General features: G+C 40.1%; 1 protein-coding gene across 1 annotated transcript in view; it reads left to right on the top strand.

The window, feature by feature from the left end:
- LOC308397835 (SH3 and multiple ankyrin repeat domains protein 2-like) overlaps nt 1–17,023 on the top strand; it is a 320,516-nt gene that overhangs the window by 148,346 nt on the left and 155,147 nt on the right. The window contains exon 9 of the mRNA XM_080884021.1: nt 2,878–2,955. Within this exon, the coding sequence (XP_080740147.1) occupies nt 2,878–2,955 (78 nt within the window). The remainder of the gene's footprint in view (nt 1–2,877; nt 2,956–17,023) is intronic.

Here is a 17,023-nt window from a genome sequence, read left to right as displayed (position 1 = left end):
CTACGTTGCCTGGCGGAAGGATCGGGGTTCAAGAGTGGTATGTTAGTCACATGTCCATCCGCCAGGCAACGTAGTGCCGTACGAAGTAGCGCGAAAAACAAACTTCAAAGTAGCGGTATGCGTTCAGCGGGAGGCGTGGATGATGAGCGGCGATAAACTTGCGAAAAGCAAGTTATGCCCAACTCCACCGGTGGATTCTGACAGCGTGGAAAAGTGCGAAAACATCCACGATCACCAACGGATTTTGAAGGGCTGGACTGCTGCATGATGGAGAGGAGGACACCGCCACGGCCCTTCTGAGGGTGTTCGACTCTGACACTGACAATGAGGATTTCTTTGGTTTTGAAAGTGACAATGAAGGAAAGAAGCTGAGAGTGGATGACGAAGCCACCCTGAGCCTGTTTGTATCCGACACTGGAGAAGAGGACTTTGGTGGTTTCAGTGCGCAGGAAGAAGAGAAAGATGGTGAATGACTGACTTTTCTTCTTGTTAAAGCCGTGTCTCTGCACCTGAGCTGAATCTATTTTTCTGGTGTGCTGTAGGTTACTGTTATGTACTACATGTGCAAATATGTACCCATAACTTGTTTTTCAAAATATTAATAAAAGGGGTGTGTCTCCAAACAGCCATCTCTTTCCTGACAATTCCCTTTGTGCATATTCTCTTACATATGATAAGTCAACATTGAAACACCTGCGGCTTTTAGTCAGGTGCGGCTAATGTATGTACAAAACAGGATTTTCCCCTGATTTTGGCTTGTGCGGCTAATATTTAGGTGCGCTTTGTAGTCCGGGAAATACGGTATTTAAATTTTCAGCTTTTTCCTTTTAAACAAATTTAAAGTGAAACAACACAAAACTCTGCAAACCACAACACAATTAAATATAAATTATAATATGAAAACAAAAAGAAGATGCATATTCTCTGTCATATGGGCCCGCATGAATTAACTTTCTGAATCCTTTATCATCCGCAAATGAAAGTAGTTGTGGATGATTACTATACCTTTCTAATGTGAAAACAAAAAACCTACGGCTCGCGATAAGGAGCCGGCTCGCGTCGTTCACGTCAAAGACCCGGCTCTAACAACCATTTCGTTCGCGACCGACACATCACTAGTCCACACCTCCAGACTTACAAACAGCTTCTTCCCCTGGGCCATTTGAACTGTTAGCATAAACTGAAGCCATGGTCTGAGTAACCTGAATCACTCAGGCCACTCACACACGGACGCTATGCAGACCAAGTCTTTTCTTTGCACTACTTCCAATCACTTTGCCACTATTTTGTACTCTAATGTGTAGCTTTCTCTTATTTTTGCATATATTTCTCCTGTTTGCTATTTATTTTAAGTATTTGTTACTTGAATTGAAAAGGAGGAGTAGAATCACCATTGTCAGAAAACAAATTCTGTATTCCTAACTCGTTTTTTGGTTTACTTATTTCTCTTTTTAAACTGTTGATGTTTTTTTGTTTTTTTTGCTTGAGGGTCCTGCACGGTACCTCTGTTGTCTCTCTTCTGGACACAGATCTATGATGTCATTCCTGAGATCTGCTGAAGCCACTCGGACAGTTTAGTGGTCACTTTAGTGTGGGTAACACTGTAGCCTTCACCTTCCACATCTCGAGCTTCTCACGTTCCCTCTTCCTGATGATGCTGACAGACAGAAAGAGAGAGAGCAATTGTTATTTGATTCTTTTGGTCGTCTCTCTATTTGTCGATGACAATAAAAATAAAGAATACTTCAGTCTCATCTCCTAAAACTGGGGATCTGGAAAAATAAAGATTGATAACATCTTCAGTGTCTGTGAAGCAGAGGGGGGTTATTTGGATCAATCTTTTTTTGGACTGTGATGCTGTGCATCATAAGTTTGTATTAATTGTCACTGCTGCTCGAGAGATGGATAGAACAGGTTCCAGTGCATAAATGAAAACCTAAAACCTAAGTGAGAATTCACCTTCATCTTCCTCACATTACAGGCGATGCAGAGTAAAAATCCATCGGTAGTTGAAGTTTCCATGGCATCCAAACTGCAACAAACGGGATTAGCTCAGAATTATTGACTTTCGACGTGACCTTTCTCACCATCCCTCTGCCTCCCCAGGCCGTACATCTGCTTCGTTCCTTGCTTCTGGTTGTCTTCTGATAGCCCTGCTTTCCTTCACAGCTCTAAAATGTACCACACGTACAGCTACATGTAAATTCAGCTTATATAGATGTTGTCGTGGGGTTACTACACACCAGATGGAAATGAGTAAAAATAGAACCCGTGCATGTCTTAAAATAAGAGGCTGAACGTCTAATCAGAGAAATATTTGTAATGCCGACTTTACAGTACAGATTATGCTTCTGTATCAGTATCTGTGTGACTGATTTTTCAACTCTCAATAGCTTATTGTGGATCTAAAAAAAGTATTTATATGCATGTGTGTGTGCTCAGTGCATGCGTGGTTGAGCACTTTGTGGGCGATTTGTGCAGCAGATTCAAACCCCTCAGCACTCTCCATCTCTGTTCTTCTCTCTCTCTTCCTCTCTCTCTTTTTGTTTTTCCATCTCTCTCTCACCCTCACTCCCTCTTTCTCTTTGAGTGGAGCCATAGAGACACTGAAGCTCCATTCCTGATAGGTATTAGATGTTCTTTTTCTTATTTCCTCCTGTATATCCCTGTGCAAGAGCCGGCATGCTCAGTCATTGATCAGGTCTTGCTCTATGCTTTTGGAAAATTCTGCTGATGTTACTGGAAGCTTAACCATCATCTTCTTATTTTTCTTTTTTTTTGAAAAAGCAAAAGTAGGAGACTTTAAGGGTTCCAGTCTTGTCTTAGGGATGTTGTCAGCTGCTTCATTTGAGTGATTTTTCTCTTTTCCTTCCACAGGATAACTGTGCCAGAGTGCTGCTAGTTCGTGGAGCTGACAAGGAAGTAAAGAACTACAACAGCCAGAGTCCTTTTCAGGTAGTGTAAAAAAAAATCTTCAGTAGTGTTTGTGTGTAAGTGATTATGGAAGATTGATTCCAGCTTTCAGCCTGGGGAAACCGTCTTCAGAAGCAGCACATTTTTTTCATCCCATTTGTTACCATGGCAACGGTGCAACATGGTCAAGGTCAGCTGCAACCAGGGATGTAAATAGCTTTCTTGACAATATTCGATCATTTGTGATTAAACATTGTTAGGACAGAGCACAACCAAACCTCAGCATGCAGTGTAAAGTTTACCGTGTTTATTCATTTAGTTTCTTTTCTTTAAACTTGTAACTTCCACCAGGTCACCAGCAAACTCCTGGGTAGGCTTTACTATTAAACTGCATTTTAGCTGCACCTTAAAGGAAATCAGAAATTTTAAAATGTTACTCTTCGTACATTTTGGCCCTCTTCTCTTATTAGATTGCTATTTTCTTTTCTTTTTATTCGTATATGTGAATATTACAGACAACCCTAACCCTAAACAGATCTCTGGCAACCTGGCGCATGTTACTAGGTTAACTGGAGATCTTTAAATGTAATATGAAAATCATCTAACTTTAACAAGCTCTGTCTGTGTTCCTCCAACTTATCCCTCAGTTCGTTCAATCAGTCACAAAGGTAAAACATTTAACCCCTTAATTTTCTCAAGACAGATGAAATGATTATCCTCCATAACATGGAGTGTATGTGCACAGCGGCTTGAGCTGGTATTCAAGCGCATGTGTATTTGTATGTTTCTGCTTGCAGTGTTTGAAGTGTATATGCCTTAGCAAGCAAATCCATAAAAAATCCCAAGAAGCAGTAAGAGTTGTCTAACTGGTATGTTTGACTCATAACCTACGCCCGAGTTATAAAATAGCCATATTCAGGCAGGCGTTTATGAAAGGCAGTCCCACAGGGTCCTCAGCTGTCCTCCAAAGCCACTCCAGTGGAGCGCTTTATTAGCGTGAGCACTTCAGAGGCAATGAGGCTGAGCCGAACGAAGTTTTTAGTCAGCGTTTGAGCTTTCAGCTAAGAAGCTTAGTTTGTAGCCTAGACTTTGGATTTAGCTGAGTTGCTGTTAATATGCAGTTTTTTCTCTATCTTTGTGATGCTTTTTTGTTTGTGTCTGCTTGTTTGTGTTGTTCATGTTGAAACAAACATGTAGAAAACCCTCACCCTGTGAGGAGATTTGGTACGGTGCAGGCAGGCAATAAATTGGCTGCATGACTTGAATAAATATGTTTTCGTGGACCAAGTATCCTAACTTTGAAGATGGCCTAGGGTTCCACTGAACGTGATGATTTTGATTTTTTTATGCCAGCAAAAACATCGAGTGAAGCTGTGTGTCTGTCAAGAACGAGCAGTGTCACAAACATGTGGTCTAGACTGTTTTGTCCATATTTGTGCTGTCGTTGCTTCTTTGCTTAGCTTTTTGCTGCAGAGAAGAAAGAAGTCATAAAATAAACTTTGTTTTTTAGCGCTTCAAACAATAAAATGGCTCACTGCAGCCATGGTCTGACTTTTTTTGTTTTGTTTTTTTCCTTTAATGGGTGGTTTTGTGTTTCTTCCTCTTTGTAGTGAATCCTGCTCGGGTTGTGCTTTGGTTCCCACAATCCTTCTGTCTGCATAGCCAAAGAGTTATGCAAATGGTCACCAACATAAGACCATAAATCCTTAGAATTTCAGGCACAAGACAAACATGGAGTAATACGGAGTTTGAAGCATTACTAGATGTGAAAACTCTCTGACTTATGTAACTCTGTTATGACAAGGCAGGCTTTTTTTATTTGTTTGCTAAGAATATGTATTTAGCCTGCACTCACTATCTCGATCAGATTACCTCTTGTGCTTTTCCTTTTTAAAGAACCTTCAAAATAGCAACCCATAGAGTATTTCCACTTAAATGGAGTCTGTTTTTCACACAGGGCTGTTAATGCTCCGGCTGCATCTAATCACTAAGAGAACATCAACAGTAGTCAGTATGGTAATATACTGGAGGCAGACAATATAAGAATCAAGCACAAAAACTAAGGAAATGGCATTTAGTTGATTTTTTCTTTCTTTGAACACTTTGGAGATGGTACTGGATCTCTCTCCAAATAATAATGCTGCAACATGAAGTTGCTCTGTGGCACGGGCCCTATCCAGATCAGTCAAGCGTGGCGTGCTTGGAGCAGACACCAACTGACCGCTCTAGCAGGGTCTGTGCTCACAGGTTCTAATCAGGCACCTGAGTGTGTGCACCTGGGCACCAGAAGCTCCAAACAAGAGTCCGTAGCAGAATAAACTTTTTGGCATTGGCGCAAACCACACACCTATCTCTGCTGCTCAACCAACAAATACGTTTTCCTCACAACGGTGGAAAGTAAACACACAATTTAGTAGGTATAGGGTTTATTTTCAAAAAGGATTTACTTATCCTTTTTGTTAAATTTATCACATAATCACAGTGCAGTTTGACTGTTTGGAGATTTTTTTTCCTTTCCTTTTGTCTTTTGAGAAGATAAACCAATGGATCTATCAGCTTACATTAAAAGTGACCAGCCAGCTACTTACTAGGGGGAAATCTGTGTTTTTCTTTACAGAGCTGAGTGCAAAAAACTGGAAAAGCAAGCGGCCACATCTTAGTAGTTATTATATAAGTTTAATCCTTAATTCAATTCAAACCTGTGATTATAAAAAAATTACCTCACTTACAGTTGTGATTAATTGTGTAGTAGGCTGTTTGTCTCTGCTGTGTGTTGGACATTTTAACATGGAGCTCTGTAGGGGTGACTCAGAGGTGAAGCAAGCCTCACGTGGCCGAGGCACTGCAGTTTTTGACACATGCCTTAGTTTTTCTCGAGGTCACTGGTTGCTGTTGGAGACTGACTACACCAATGCTTAGCCTTGGACAGTATTTTCTATCAGCATCATCCAATCAAATATTGCCTAACTCGGGTTACAGCTGGAATGTTTGGAAAATCTATGCCAAACACCGAAGTTGATCCTGAGAAATATATATGCGGGGGAAAAAACCTAAAACTAAATATTTGGGGTTTGCAGAACAGTGACATGAGCTGTTCTCAGCATTAGCCAATACATCAGACAAACCTCTTGTGTAGCTAATACACTAAGTCTCATGTGATTGTATTTGGCGACTTTGTTTAATAGCAGCATGATATCATGCTTCCTCAGCTGTCAGGTTTTGGTGTAATTCCTTCAGAGCTCCAGAGCTAGAATTTTTTCTGTAGCTTTCCAGCAGATATCAGGAAAACATACAGGCAGAAATCTGTTGTAAAAGCAGTTTCTCTTCTGACAGCAGGCTTAACAGTAAAACAACAAGCAGCCACTAGACATGTTGGACTCTCACTTGTTGTCAAGTGGAAAAAATTCACTCTCTTGCTCTTACTATCTTTATCATTATTGCACTCTCCACCTACACATGAAGCCAAGAGCTAAATCAAACAAGTTTATGCTTGTTTTCTGGCCAGCAGACATCTGGGAAACTGAAGGAGAAATATTAGTACATCAGAGGCATAAAGCAACATCGCATTAACTATAGCACATGACCTCGGGAAACAAAAAGCAGGTCAAACTTATTACAAGCACAAAACTATATGATAAGAGTTCTAAAACGTACTTGGGCACCTAAAGTCTCATGTGTTTAAATGGGCATAAATCTGCAGCTGTAACGTCCTGATTACGTCCTGGCTGTAGCTCAGGAGGTAGAGCATCTGTTTAGACCCACTGGCTGCTTCTGGAGTGTCGGTGTCGCTGTCCCAGAAGCATCCACATTGCAGTTCCTCTAAGGGTCACGAGCCAAAAGTACATCGATACTCATCCATCCATTTTCTACTCATCCAGTTCAGGGTCGCGGGGGGCTGGAGCAGATCCCACATGCTATATAGTGAGAGGTGTGGTGCTCCCTGAATAGGTTGCTAGTCACCGTAGACATCCGTAGGAAAATGTCCACCTTTATAGCATTAAAGGCCATATTTACAACCTGGCATTTATGCGTAGTTCTTGGATAAACTATTTGGATGCTGTAATAAGAGGTACAGACAGCCCAGAGTCCAGCAAAATTCTGGTATCTAATTAGTCTGTTACTTAGCACTAATTAGCAGGTGTGTGTTTGGCTCAGAGTCAGAGTTCATCCTTTCCTGCCTCTTTTATGAAACTAACTTTGGCCTTCAATACAGGAAAGTCATTATCACAGACTGTGTAAAATATGGATGTAGACAGACAGTGTTGGGAAGGTTACTTTTAAAATGTATTCCACTACAGATTACAGATTACATGCCCCAAAATGTATTTTGTAACGTATTCCATTACGTTACTCAATGAGAGTAACGTATTCTGAATACTTTGAATTACTTAATATATTATCATGCCTTTTACAACATGAATGTCCTATTGCTGTGTGATTTATTACTGAAGGTTACTCGCCACACCAACACCAACTAGATGTTTAAACCTTCATATAAATGAGTAACAGTAGGTGGACTTTAGGTAAGGCTGCACTTTTTGCAGCGATCTCATATAGAAAACTATTCCTCGCGTATATAAAACAGGTCCGCGGCTCCGAACCGTAGTAAAGGGACCTCTGGCTGATACGTCGGGTTCGTGTCGGGCTCGTAGCTGAAAACTAGCTTTACTTTGCTAGCGAGAGACAGAGAGAGGCGTTGAAAGGCTGCTGCAACGGAACTTTTTGTTTCGGAGGAAAACACGAACACAGTGTACAGTCGAGTCTTAACAGCTTACTTACAGCTGGGCTCGTCAGGCTGCAGTGGTTATTATTATATTTACATGCTTCCAGCTCCCGTTTCTGCTCGGTGACAGCTCGTACTTTTCCACTCTCCCTCCTCGCTCACAGACACATAACGGGTATGGCCGTCCATTCTCCCTGCAGCACGGACTACACTGCCTATTGCCTTCATATTAAATCATTTTTTGAATAATAAATTTTCACCTGATTATGCTGCTGCAAGTAGAGGTGACTTGGGCCGTGAGATTGAGACACAGGCATTAGATCCTCTTATTGCGTGTTTTGTTTGGGTTTCCACCAGCGTGGAATCACCAAAAACAGAGCGAGCATAGCCTAACATATGAAACAGGAAAAGACCGCCGTGTAATCCATGTATTTCAACAAAGTAACTGTATTCTGAATACCACCTTTTTAAACGGTAACTGTAACAGAATACAGTTACTCATGTTTTGTATTTTAAATACGTAACACATGTATTCTGTTACCCCCCAACACTCACTAGAGAGGCCTGTTTGTCAATTCAGCAAAGGGATGTGCTTGAAAACATCATCATTAGGTGCCAAATTAACAACTGGAAAGTGCAAGTGTTAATAACTACTGATTGCTATAGTTGAATGAGGCGTGCTTACGTTGTGCCTCCGCTGCTGCTGCATGTGCTCTTAATTTGAACACTGTGTGGGTGTTCTGTGGTCGTGCCATTTGATAATATCATTTGTCAGTTCTGTGTGTGTGTGTGTGTGTGTGTGTGTGTGTGTGTGTGTGTGTGTGTGTGTGTGTGTGTGTGTGTGTGTGTGTGTGTGTGTACCATATTTCTGTCTCTTCAATCTGACCTGTGCCCAGCTGTAACCTTTTCACGCGCTCTGTAAAACCTCATTTCTTTTATCTTTTCATTTTCTTCACATTCGTTATCTTTCTTTTGCACGTTCTTTCTAGGCCAGTCTTTTAATCTAATTCCCCTCTTCACTCCTTATTATTTTCAGTCTATTTTGTATGCCCTTCCTCCTCACCTATTTCCTGTTCACCATGCCCCCACACATTCTCTTATGCACCCTTAGCACAGACTGTAAAGCACACATGGTTTTGTGACCTCTGCTGTAAATTATAGCTACCATTTACTCTAAGAATATAATGGGATTGCACATGCTCTGATGGAGGCCACTGTGACAAAACCTTTTTCACATTTGTTGACATGTCCTGAATGATTTGGTGAAACAGAGTTGTCGTCTTATTCCTGAAAGTTTGTGTTCGTGCTGCCTTTTTAAACTGGCATTACTGGAATTTGGTTTACGGCCAGATGAATGAATACATTGGGAAGATTCATGCTTTCATTTAGCAAGAGTCATAAACACCTTCCTGCTTTCCTTTGGGTGCAATTTGCCCGGTTTGATGGATAATCATGACATGATGGTCACTGATATCAACAGTTATCTGTTTTCACAACAGTATTAACTAAAACTTGCAATTAGATGATAACATTCCAAGCGCTGTATGTTCCTCTGTGGGAATTAATAGCAAAATCATAACTGATGTAATTTGTATTAGTTCTCAGTGGAAAAGCTCAATAAACTCAGTGTATACTGCGCAGCACACCAAAAACACTCAGTTTGAGGGTGGGTGAGTAGAGTGGAAGCAGCTAACGAGCCTGATATTACCCTTAGAGTAGATCAAAAACAGTGCTAACGAGAGTGAAGATTAGACAGAAATGTAACTATAAATTAATGTTGCTGTTTATCTGCTGGATGATTGAAAGTAAATCTATCAAAACTTGAAATCACCTGCAGCTCTCAGGCTAAGTAAACCATTCTATCCTTTTAACCACCAGGAGCTGTGTTTCATGTGTACCTTATGTTTGAATATGGATTTAATGTGTTAGTTAGCTGAACTAACAGCAACACTGACTAAAGCCAGTCTAGCTATTGTCCCTGTTTTATGTGAAGCTTATCTAATCCTGCTGAACTACATGGTTTTATCATCTGTAGTCATACTTTCTAAACACCCCTAAATCTTATATTTGACCCCTTTAGCAACATTTTGCATACATCCACGGCACTCTGCTATAATGTTGTTACTGTAGGTGTAGCCAGTAAAATAATAAAGAAGCATGTTGCAGATGGCACAGGTTGTAAAACGATGTATTTTAAATTAAAGCCATGATGGTCGAGTAAATCTTAACAAGTTGTTTTCTTGCCCAAAACCAGCTAAGATGATGCCCAGTGCATTTAAATTTACCCCTGAAGCATGTCCCTGTGGAACCCAACCCATGTGGGGGAATGGCAGACAGACCCACACAGCCCACAGTGGGCCTCAGTGAGGTAGCCTGTAGTTTGGTCTCCTCACACTAAGCAGAGAGGGGCCCAGATGTGGGCCACACTGCTGGGGCCCCACCCAGGCCTCCCCCAGGCTCACAGAGGACTCATGAGCTAGCCCCACAGTGTGGGGACAAATGTGCCCCTTATTGTATAACCACACCACTCGAAGAAAAGAAAAGAAAAGAAAGAAAGAAAGACAGCTCCTCTCATTAGCCATGCTCTTAATCACACAGGGTTACTATAGTGCTGTGTTTAATGTATTTGCCTCCTTCATGATTTCTTAGTCTTTTTCTCCATATTAGTATCAGATCATCAAAGATAGTTTGTTTGTAAATGCAAAATGCAGGTCTTAAATGATTATTTCATTTATTAAGGGAGGAGAGCAATCCAAACATGTCCATGAAAATCTAATTGTCCCTTGTTAAATCATGAATTAATTGTCATTAACCAAACTTTCTGGAAAGCTAAGTTCAGTTTCAGGCCTCATAACTGTCACATATGTTAAATCACAAAATCACTTAAATAGAAGCTGCTTTTCTAATCCAGTAAACAACAGTGAGTGCCATCATCCACAAATATTATAGTGAACTTTCCCAGGAGTGATGAAAGAACTCAGGCCAACATCTAAAAATCCGGAGGTCTCACTTGCTTCAGTAAAGGTCATTTATGAGCATCATAAACCGCTTTGATGCTTCTGGGTCCATAATTAATGGTCACCTGAAAAACTGCTCTCCTGAATCCTGAAGGTGAATGTCGGGCCATCACTTTGTGCCCTGAAGCTTAAGATCACTTGTGTTATGTAGCAGAACATTGATTGTAAACACACCAGCAAGTCCACGTCTGAATGGCTCAAAAAGACAAAACAAATGAGCCTTTTGGAGCGGCCTCATCAAAGTCCAGACTCAAATCAGATTGAAATGCTTTGGCATTTCCTTCAACAGGCCGTTTGTGTTTGAAAACCCTGCAATGTGGCTGAATTAAAACAATTCTGCAAGAAGAGTGGGCCAAAATTCCTCCACAACAAGACTCAATGCCAGTTCTCTTGAACGCTTGATTGCGGTTTTAGCTGCCAAGGCTGGCCCAATCATTTATTAGGTTTAGGAGACAAGTACTTTTCACACAGGGCCAGGTAGGTTTGGATAACATGTAACCTGCTGCACTGTGTAGCCATTTGTCCTGAAAGGAAAAAGAGTCAGCTCCTATCCAACAAATTAATCTTGAAATGGACGATGGCCTGATATCTTTCACTTCCTGAATTCTTTTGCTGTAAATCAATAAAAATCCTTCCTACTTCAGGTTCGAATAGATCACCTTCTCTCAGCCTCATATTTCTGACACTACACTGAAGTATCTTCTGGGGTTTCATCTTCTCCACAATAGTCATACTTCCCTGTATGGTCTTTAATTATTATAAATAATGTGCAAACATGCCTGTGTTAGCACACGATGGATAGGTGTGGATGAACTGTGGGGCTGTGTGGACAGGGCAAACCCCGGGCAGGCGTGCCTACATATGGCCAACAGCTTTCTAGATGGGTTTTCTAAAAGCAAGCCACCATGGAAAACTGTGAGAGGCGTCCTGAGGGGTGAAACTATTTAAAACCAGGCTTTAGTATGTTGAAAGTAAAAATATGTGAAGTCCAATAACGTTTTACTACAAGCAGACTAACATTAACAACATATTGTTACTATTAGTCTGGATGGAGTTGGATGCAAACATCAATGCATCTGTCTTAGCATTATACGTTCTATTGATCAGTCACATTCTAGCAGGCTTTAATTGCATGCAGCTAAAACGAGGAGTCACATTCACCAAATTGCATCTGAAGACCATGTGGATCTGATCTTTTTTACTCCATCTGTAATCAATGAATGATGAATGAAAGTGGACGTCTTGGCCCAGATATCAGTGATCAGTCTGCGGTCAATAGGCTAACCTATAGGACAGACTGACTTATCGAAAGAAAAAAGGAAATTTGTTAAAGTAGTTCCTGAATAATATTGTCATTTTTAGAGACCTTTAATTTATTTTGGATCAATTAAAACACTGCACTAATTAATTTCACTTTATTAGGTCATATTTTTGACATTTCACTTTGAGTCTATTTAAACTAACTCTATGGGAAGAAAATGAAGGCAAAATGTAAACGTATAAAGAAAAGTTTGGGCCCTCAAATTACTCAGTGCTGGGGAATGACTAAATTTAAAATTGAAGGGCAGTGTAGATCGAATCCTTTCTCCTTCCTGTTTGGACTTTTGTGTTTCAGTGATTGTTTTGATTGATTTTCCTTTTCTGGTGTCCTTCCACCATCTCTTTCTTTTGGTCTGGTCGACCCGTTGCCTTGATTTCCACTCGGCTTTAAGTGGCTCCACATCCTTCCCACCCCCACCCCGGTTACTTCTGTGTTATACACAACCATTTGTCTCCATGACAACCATGGGAGAACAGGAAAAGAATCGATGTGGGGGTGGTGATGGTGGTGATGGCAGTAGTGGTGGTGATAGTGGGTGGTAGAATGATAATGAGAGATAAATTGTGACTCCATGTAGCTTGTTTGGTACCTGGTTTGTGATCACAGTTAAACTTGAAACTGTCTTCTGTTGGATTCTGTAAGCTCCATTTTAGACTAGCTTTTGCTAATCCCATTCCAAATATGTAGCTTCCTTAACTCTGGGTTTCTCCAAGGGTCTAAAATAAACAGTACAGAGCCACTCGAAATGTAGCCTGTAACATAAATAGCATTTACAGTATAAACAATGCTAAACAATTGTTTACACCTCCTCTATATCTGCTGTTTGGGTTTTAAAGGCCCACTTTGTGCCAGATGTATCCTTCGCGACAGATGATGATGATCTACTTCCAGGACTTTACTGACATTTGTGGGTCCTTATATTGATGCCGTGATTATCATTCCTTATATGAAGAGGATGATTGCCATTCTGTCACTCATCAATTCAAAAACTGTGGCAAAATGGCAGAAATGCACAGGAGGAATTGACATTACTGAACAGGACATTCAGAATACTGGCGCGTAGATCCATCAGGTTACGATGTAGATAGATTTTGCTTCAATAGAATTCCCACTAAAGCATAAATCAACAGTAAAAACAAAAAATAAATAAATAAATCCCCAGTAAAGCTCAGGGTCATGCCATCACCAACGCAATGCATTATGGGGTTGTTGTTCAAGTTCAGCTTGATAATGGAAGGCAGATGTTGCTTTGGGGTCTGAAGGTAAATTGTGAATATTTGGAAACTTATCAAAATGTTGAGCTGGTGTGTTGTAAAATGCTGGACCTGTACCTGTGAAGTGAATGAGCGCCCAGTTAGTTTGGAGACTTTCACTTTCCACGCTGGAAGCAAAAAGGAGCTAAGGTCACTGAGCCAACAAACACAAGCTCAGGTGCAGTTGGGAAAAGGGAAAACATCAACTTTAGCAACATTTCAGAAATCATGTTTGTGTGATCTCAACGTTATTCATAACACATTTAGCTGTTTATATGTTACAGTGCTGTTGCTATGTTATAGACATTAAATATTTTCTAGAATCCAAGAAAATCTTTTGCGTTTGTTTTTGAAAAATAGCTTTTGAAAAGTGAATTTGTTATCCTACTCAGTGGAAACCAGCAAATGAAATGCAACAGTGTGATGGTGACTGGGTACCACTGTTACATCTTGGACACACAGAAGTCATTGTGACTACCTCTGACCAGTATCAGCGGAGAACAAAGAACTACAAGCTCCTATAACTGCCGATGACATAAAACAAGGTCACGTCTGAAGATTCCCAGTGCAGTTTATTGCACAACATGCAAGAGGTGCAAAAAGTGTTTGTCTTCGTGTCTCCCAGAGCCATGACTCATTGGCTCAGAGTGCCTGACTTGAGTGTTCACACATGAACGTGAGCTTGAAGCAATTTATCATTTTTGTTTAATATGTTTTTCAGGAAATGTTGAGGAGCACGAGCATCCATACCTCCAGAAATAAGTTGACCGTTTGTGTTCATACAGATCAACCCCTCCTAATGACACTCCTTTACCTCCACGTCATTTGGGTGTTTTTTCAGAGCTCGTTTCTTAGTTAGTTTCTTTGTACTTGTTTTTTAGCCTTTTCCCAGCTTATGTTTTGTTAGTTTAGTCTTTGTTGTTTTCTGCCTTTGTTTGTAGTTTTGTTCAGGCCCATTTATAGTAGCTTTTTGGTCCATGTGCAGCAATAGCTTGGTTAGTATTGCTGGTCAAAAGCAACTATGTTCTGGTGAGCTTTGGACTCTTTGGGCGATTGCTGCCCTTTTTCCACTGATTATATAAGCTGGGCTTAGGTATTAAGTATCAAAGTATCAATTAAAAGCTATTAATTTGAGATTCTGGAGGAAAATTTGTGTTGGAAACGAAATGCTGAGTAAAGTGTCTTATTTGAAGATGCTGAAAGAAGTGTGTATTGTATGTTTAACTCTCAGTGTAGCTGAATAAATGAAAATAAATTATTCCCAGAGCCACTTGATTCCATTAGCAAACCAGAATTTAAATAGTAATTAGCAGAGGTGTAAATGTGTAAATACAGGTGATGGGACTGTATGACTATATTACAGTGGGAATCAGGTCAGAAACATTAATGTCACTCTAGACTTTCAAAGCTGTCAATAAGTGATTCTAACCTCACATTTTAACCTAGATGCTAAAAGATCTTTTGACCTTGAAATTACCTAAAAGCCTAAATGGAAACAAGGAACATATGCTGTTCCAAACAGCTGATCATTTATTGATAAAGAAAAACCAATAAGACAGAGGTTTTAGGGGGGACATATTTTATCCTATTATTACATTGCTGATGGGCAGTACATGTCTCAGTGCTTCAAACATCTTACAAATACATTAGGTTTGGCTACCTCATTCTAGGTCATAGTTGAAATGACGTCTTCATCTCTTTTCTTTGCCTCATCTCTTCCCATCCAACAGTTTCTCCTCAAGAACAGGCTTTGATAGATTTGTCACAGTTTGTGGCATGCGCTCTGGGAGATCCTCAGAATGAGTGGGCAATCCAGCCAGCATTCAGCACCCCCTCCCCCATCTCCTTAACAGGAAACATCACATTTGTTACCAAAAATATGAGCCTAAATTTACATTCAGTGACTCACATCTTATTTAAAAGCAAGCATTTTTCCCTTTTGTATCTGAATGCAGGTTGATAACAGAAATGTGAAAAGGAGTCAAAGTGGTGTAAAAAATTTCCTTTTGAAATTCCTAAGTGTGTCTCAAAAATGCTCTTTTTTGATTCATATATATATAAAGAACAAAAAAGGAGCACAGTTTACTACTTAAGCCAGCAATGCTTTGATAATACACATGCTCACTCTTCTCTTCTTTACTGAATATTTGTTCTCAGAATCAGAGGAGGCACACTTATATAATGCTTCTAGGCTTCTCATGAAGTGTGTGTGCATGTGCGTGTGTGTGTGTGTGTGTGTGTGTGCATATGTGCAGCGGGAAAATGAATCTGACTATTTTTACTGCCGTGAGCTTGACTCCAGCTGTACTGTAAACCTGTAACACTCAGCAAGCACTGTGCCTGCAGAGCTGACTGTAAGCAACAGCACGATAACAGGCAGCACGATCTGGGTCACTGACAGTGTAACAACCTGTTTAACCAGCTCAGCAAGAAATCGCGTTACTGCCCTCTGGTGGCCACATACAGATCACACTTCTGTGTAATGAAGTCCACTGATTTGAACGATTGAAGTGACTGTAATATACAAAGAATAAGAGCAAGACATTAGAAGAAAATAGTGCAAGACACCATGATGTTATGCCATCCACCGGGTCACCAGTTAATTACTTGTTGACAAGATAAGAGTTAAAAAGAAATGAAAAGCTTTTCCAGTATTGTAGGTAAGTTAGGACCCCAACTATGAACCTGAACATTAATTATTATCAAATGAAATATTTATTTTTGAAGGATGGCAGTCTAAATCAAAGTATGTAAGTGGCATTTGCACAACAAGAATTGTCAGCTTTTATTTTGAATAATGAGTCATTATGTACGCAGAGCCACTGAAAGTGTATCTAGAACAAAAATGCAGGAGTCAAATGCTCTCAGCTAAGAAGACAAAGGGGGAAAACCAAAAAAAATAGAAGAAGAAAAAGAGATTGTACAACCTAAAGAGCAACTAAACTGAAGGACTATTTTTCACTGAAGAGGGCAAGTCAGAAAGTTTGTAAGGAACAGTTACTGAAGACCAGTGTGAACAGAAACCGATATCTGTGCAGATGCCTGAAACTGACTTGAAGATCAGCCAAATGTAAGTTGGATAAGGTGTTTGATTTTTATGGATCAATTCTGAGAACTTTCAATCACACTTCATATTTGTCAGTTTGAAGAATGAAGGTCAATATTAATTTGTGGGCTTGACAGTTTGTTGTATTATCTAAACATTAAAGCAATTAAGATAAATACACAAAAATGTTACAATATGTGGTTCACGTCACTTCTCCAAAACTCTACCTTCCGTTTCCATGAGTAATGGTGCAATCGGTGTTTTTTTTTCTTTTAACCCTCCGAGCTCTGAGCCACCTTAAGTAGGAATGCTGAAGATTTAGAGTTAGTGCTTCAGTCAAGTTTTCGGATTGACAGAACTACCTAATTCTCACATGGTCAGAAAATTAAAAATCACAATATTTTAACACTGGGTGTCAGCCTTTTTGGTTTTTTCCCGCCCAAAATAAGATAGGGTTATGGCCAGGATGTCTCATCACCACAAATGACAACTCATGGAGCTAGTGCTTGTGCCTTACATGATAAAATTTCAAAAAAGTCTCATTTCAGTTGTAGCTTTAGCTTTCCATTTTTAACAGTAAATGCATCAAGAGAACCACAAACGGGACTTATGGACAGGTATTAAGTGAATATTGACTTGAAATATGTACGTATACTGATCAGACATAATATTATGATCCCCTTCCTAATATTGTTCGTCCCCCTTTTTCTGCCAAACCGGCCTCGACTTGTGGAGGCATGGACTCCACTA

Source organism: Rhamphochromis sp. 'chilingali', assembly GCF_963969265.1.
Source record: "Rhamphochromis sp. 'chilingali' genome assembly, chromosome: 6".
NCBI lineage: Eukaryota > Metazoa > Chordata > Actinopteri > Cichliformes > Cichlidae > Rhamphochromis > Rhamphochromis sp. 'chilingali'.
Note: the sequence above shows the minus strand (reverse complement) of the source record. Positions and strands in the feature narration are given on the sequence as shown.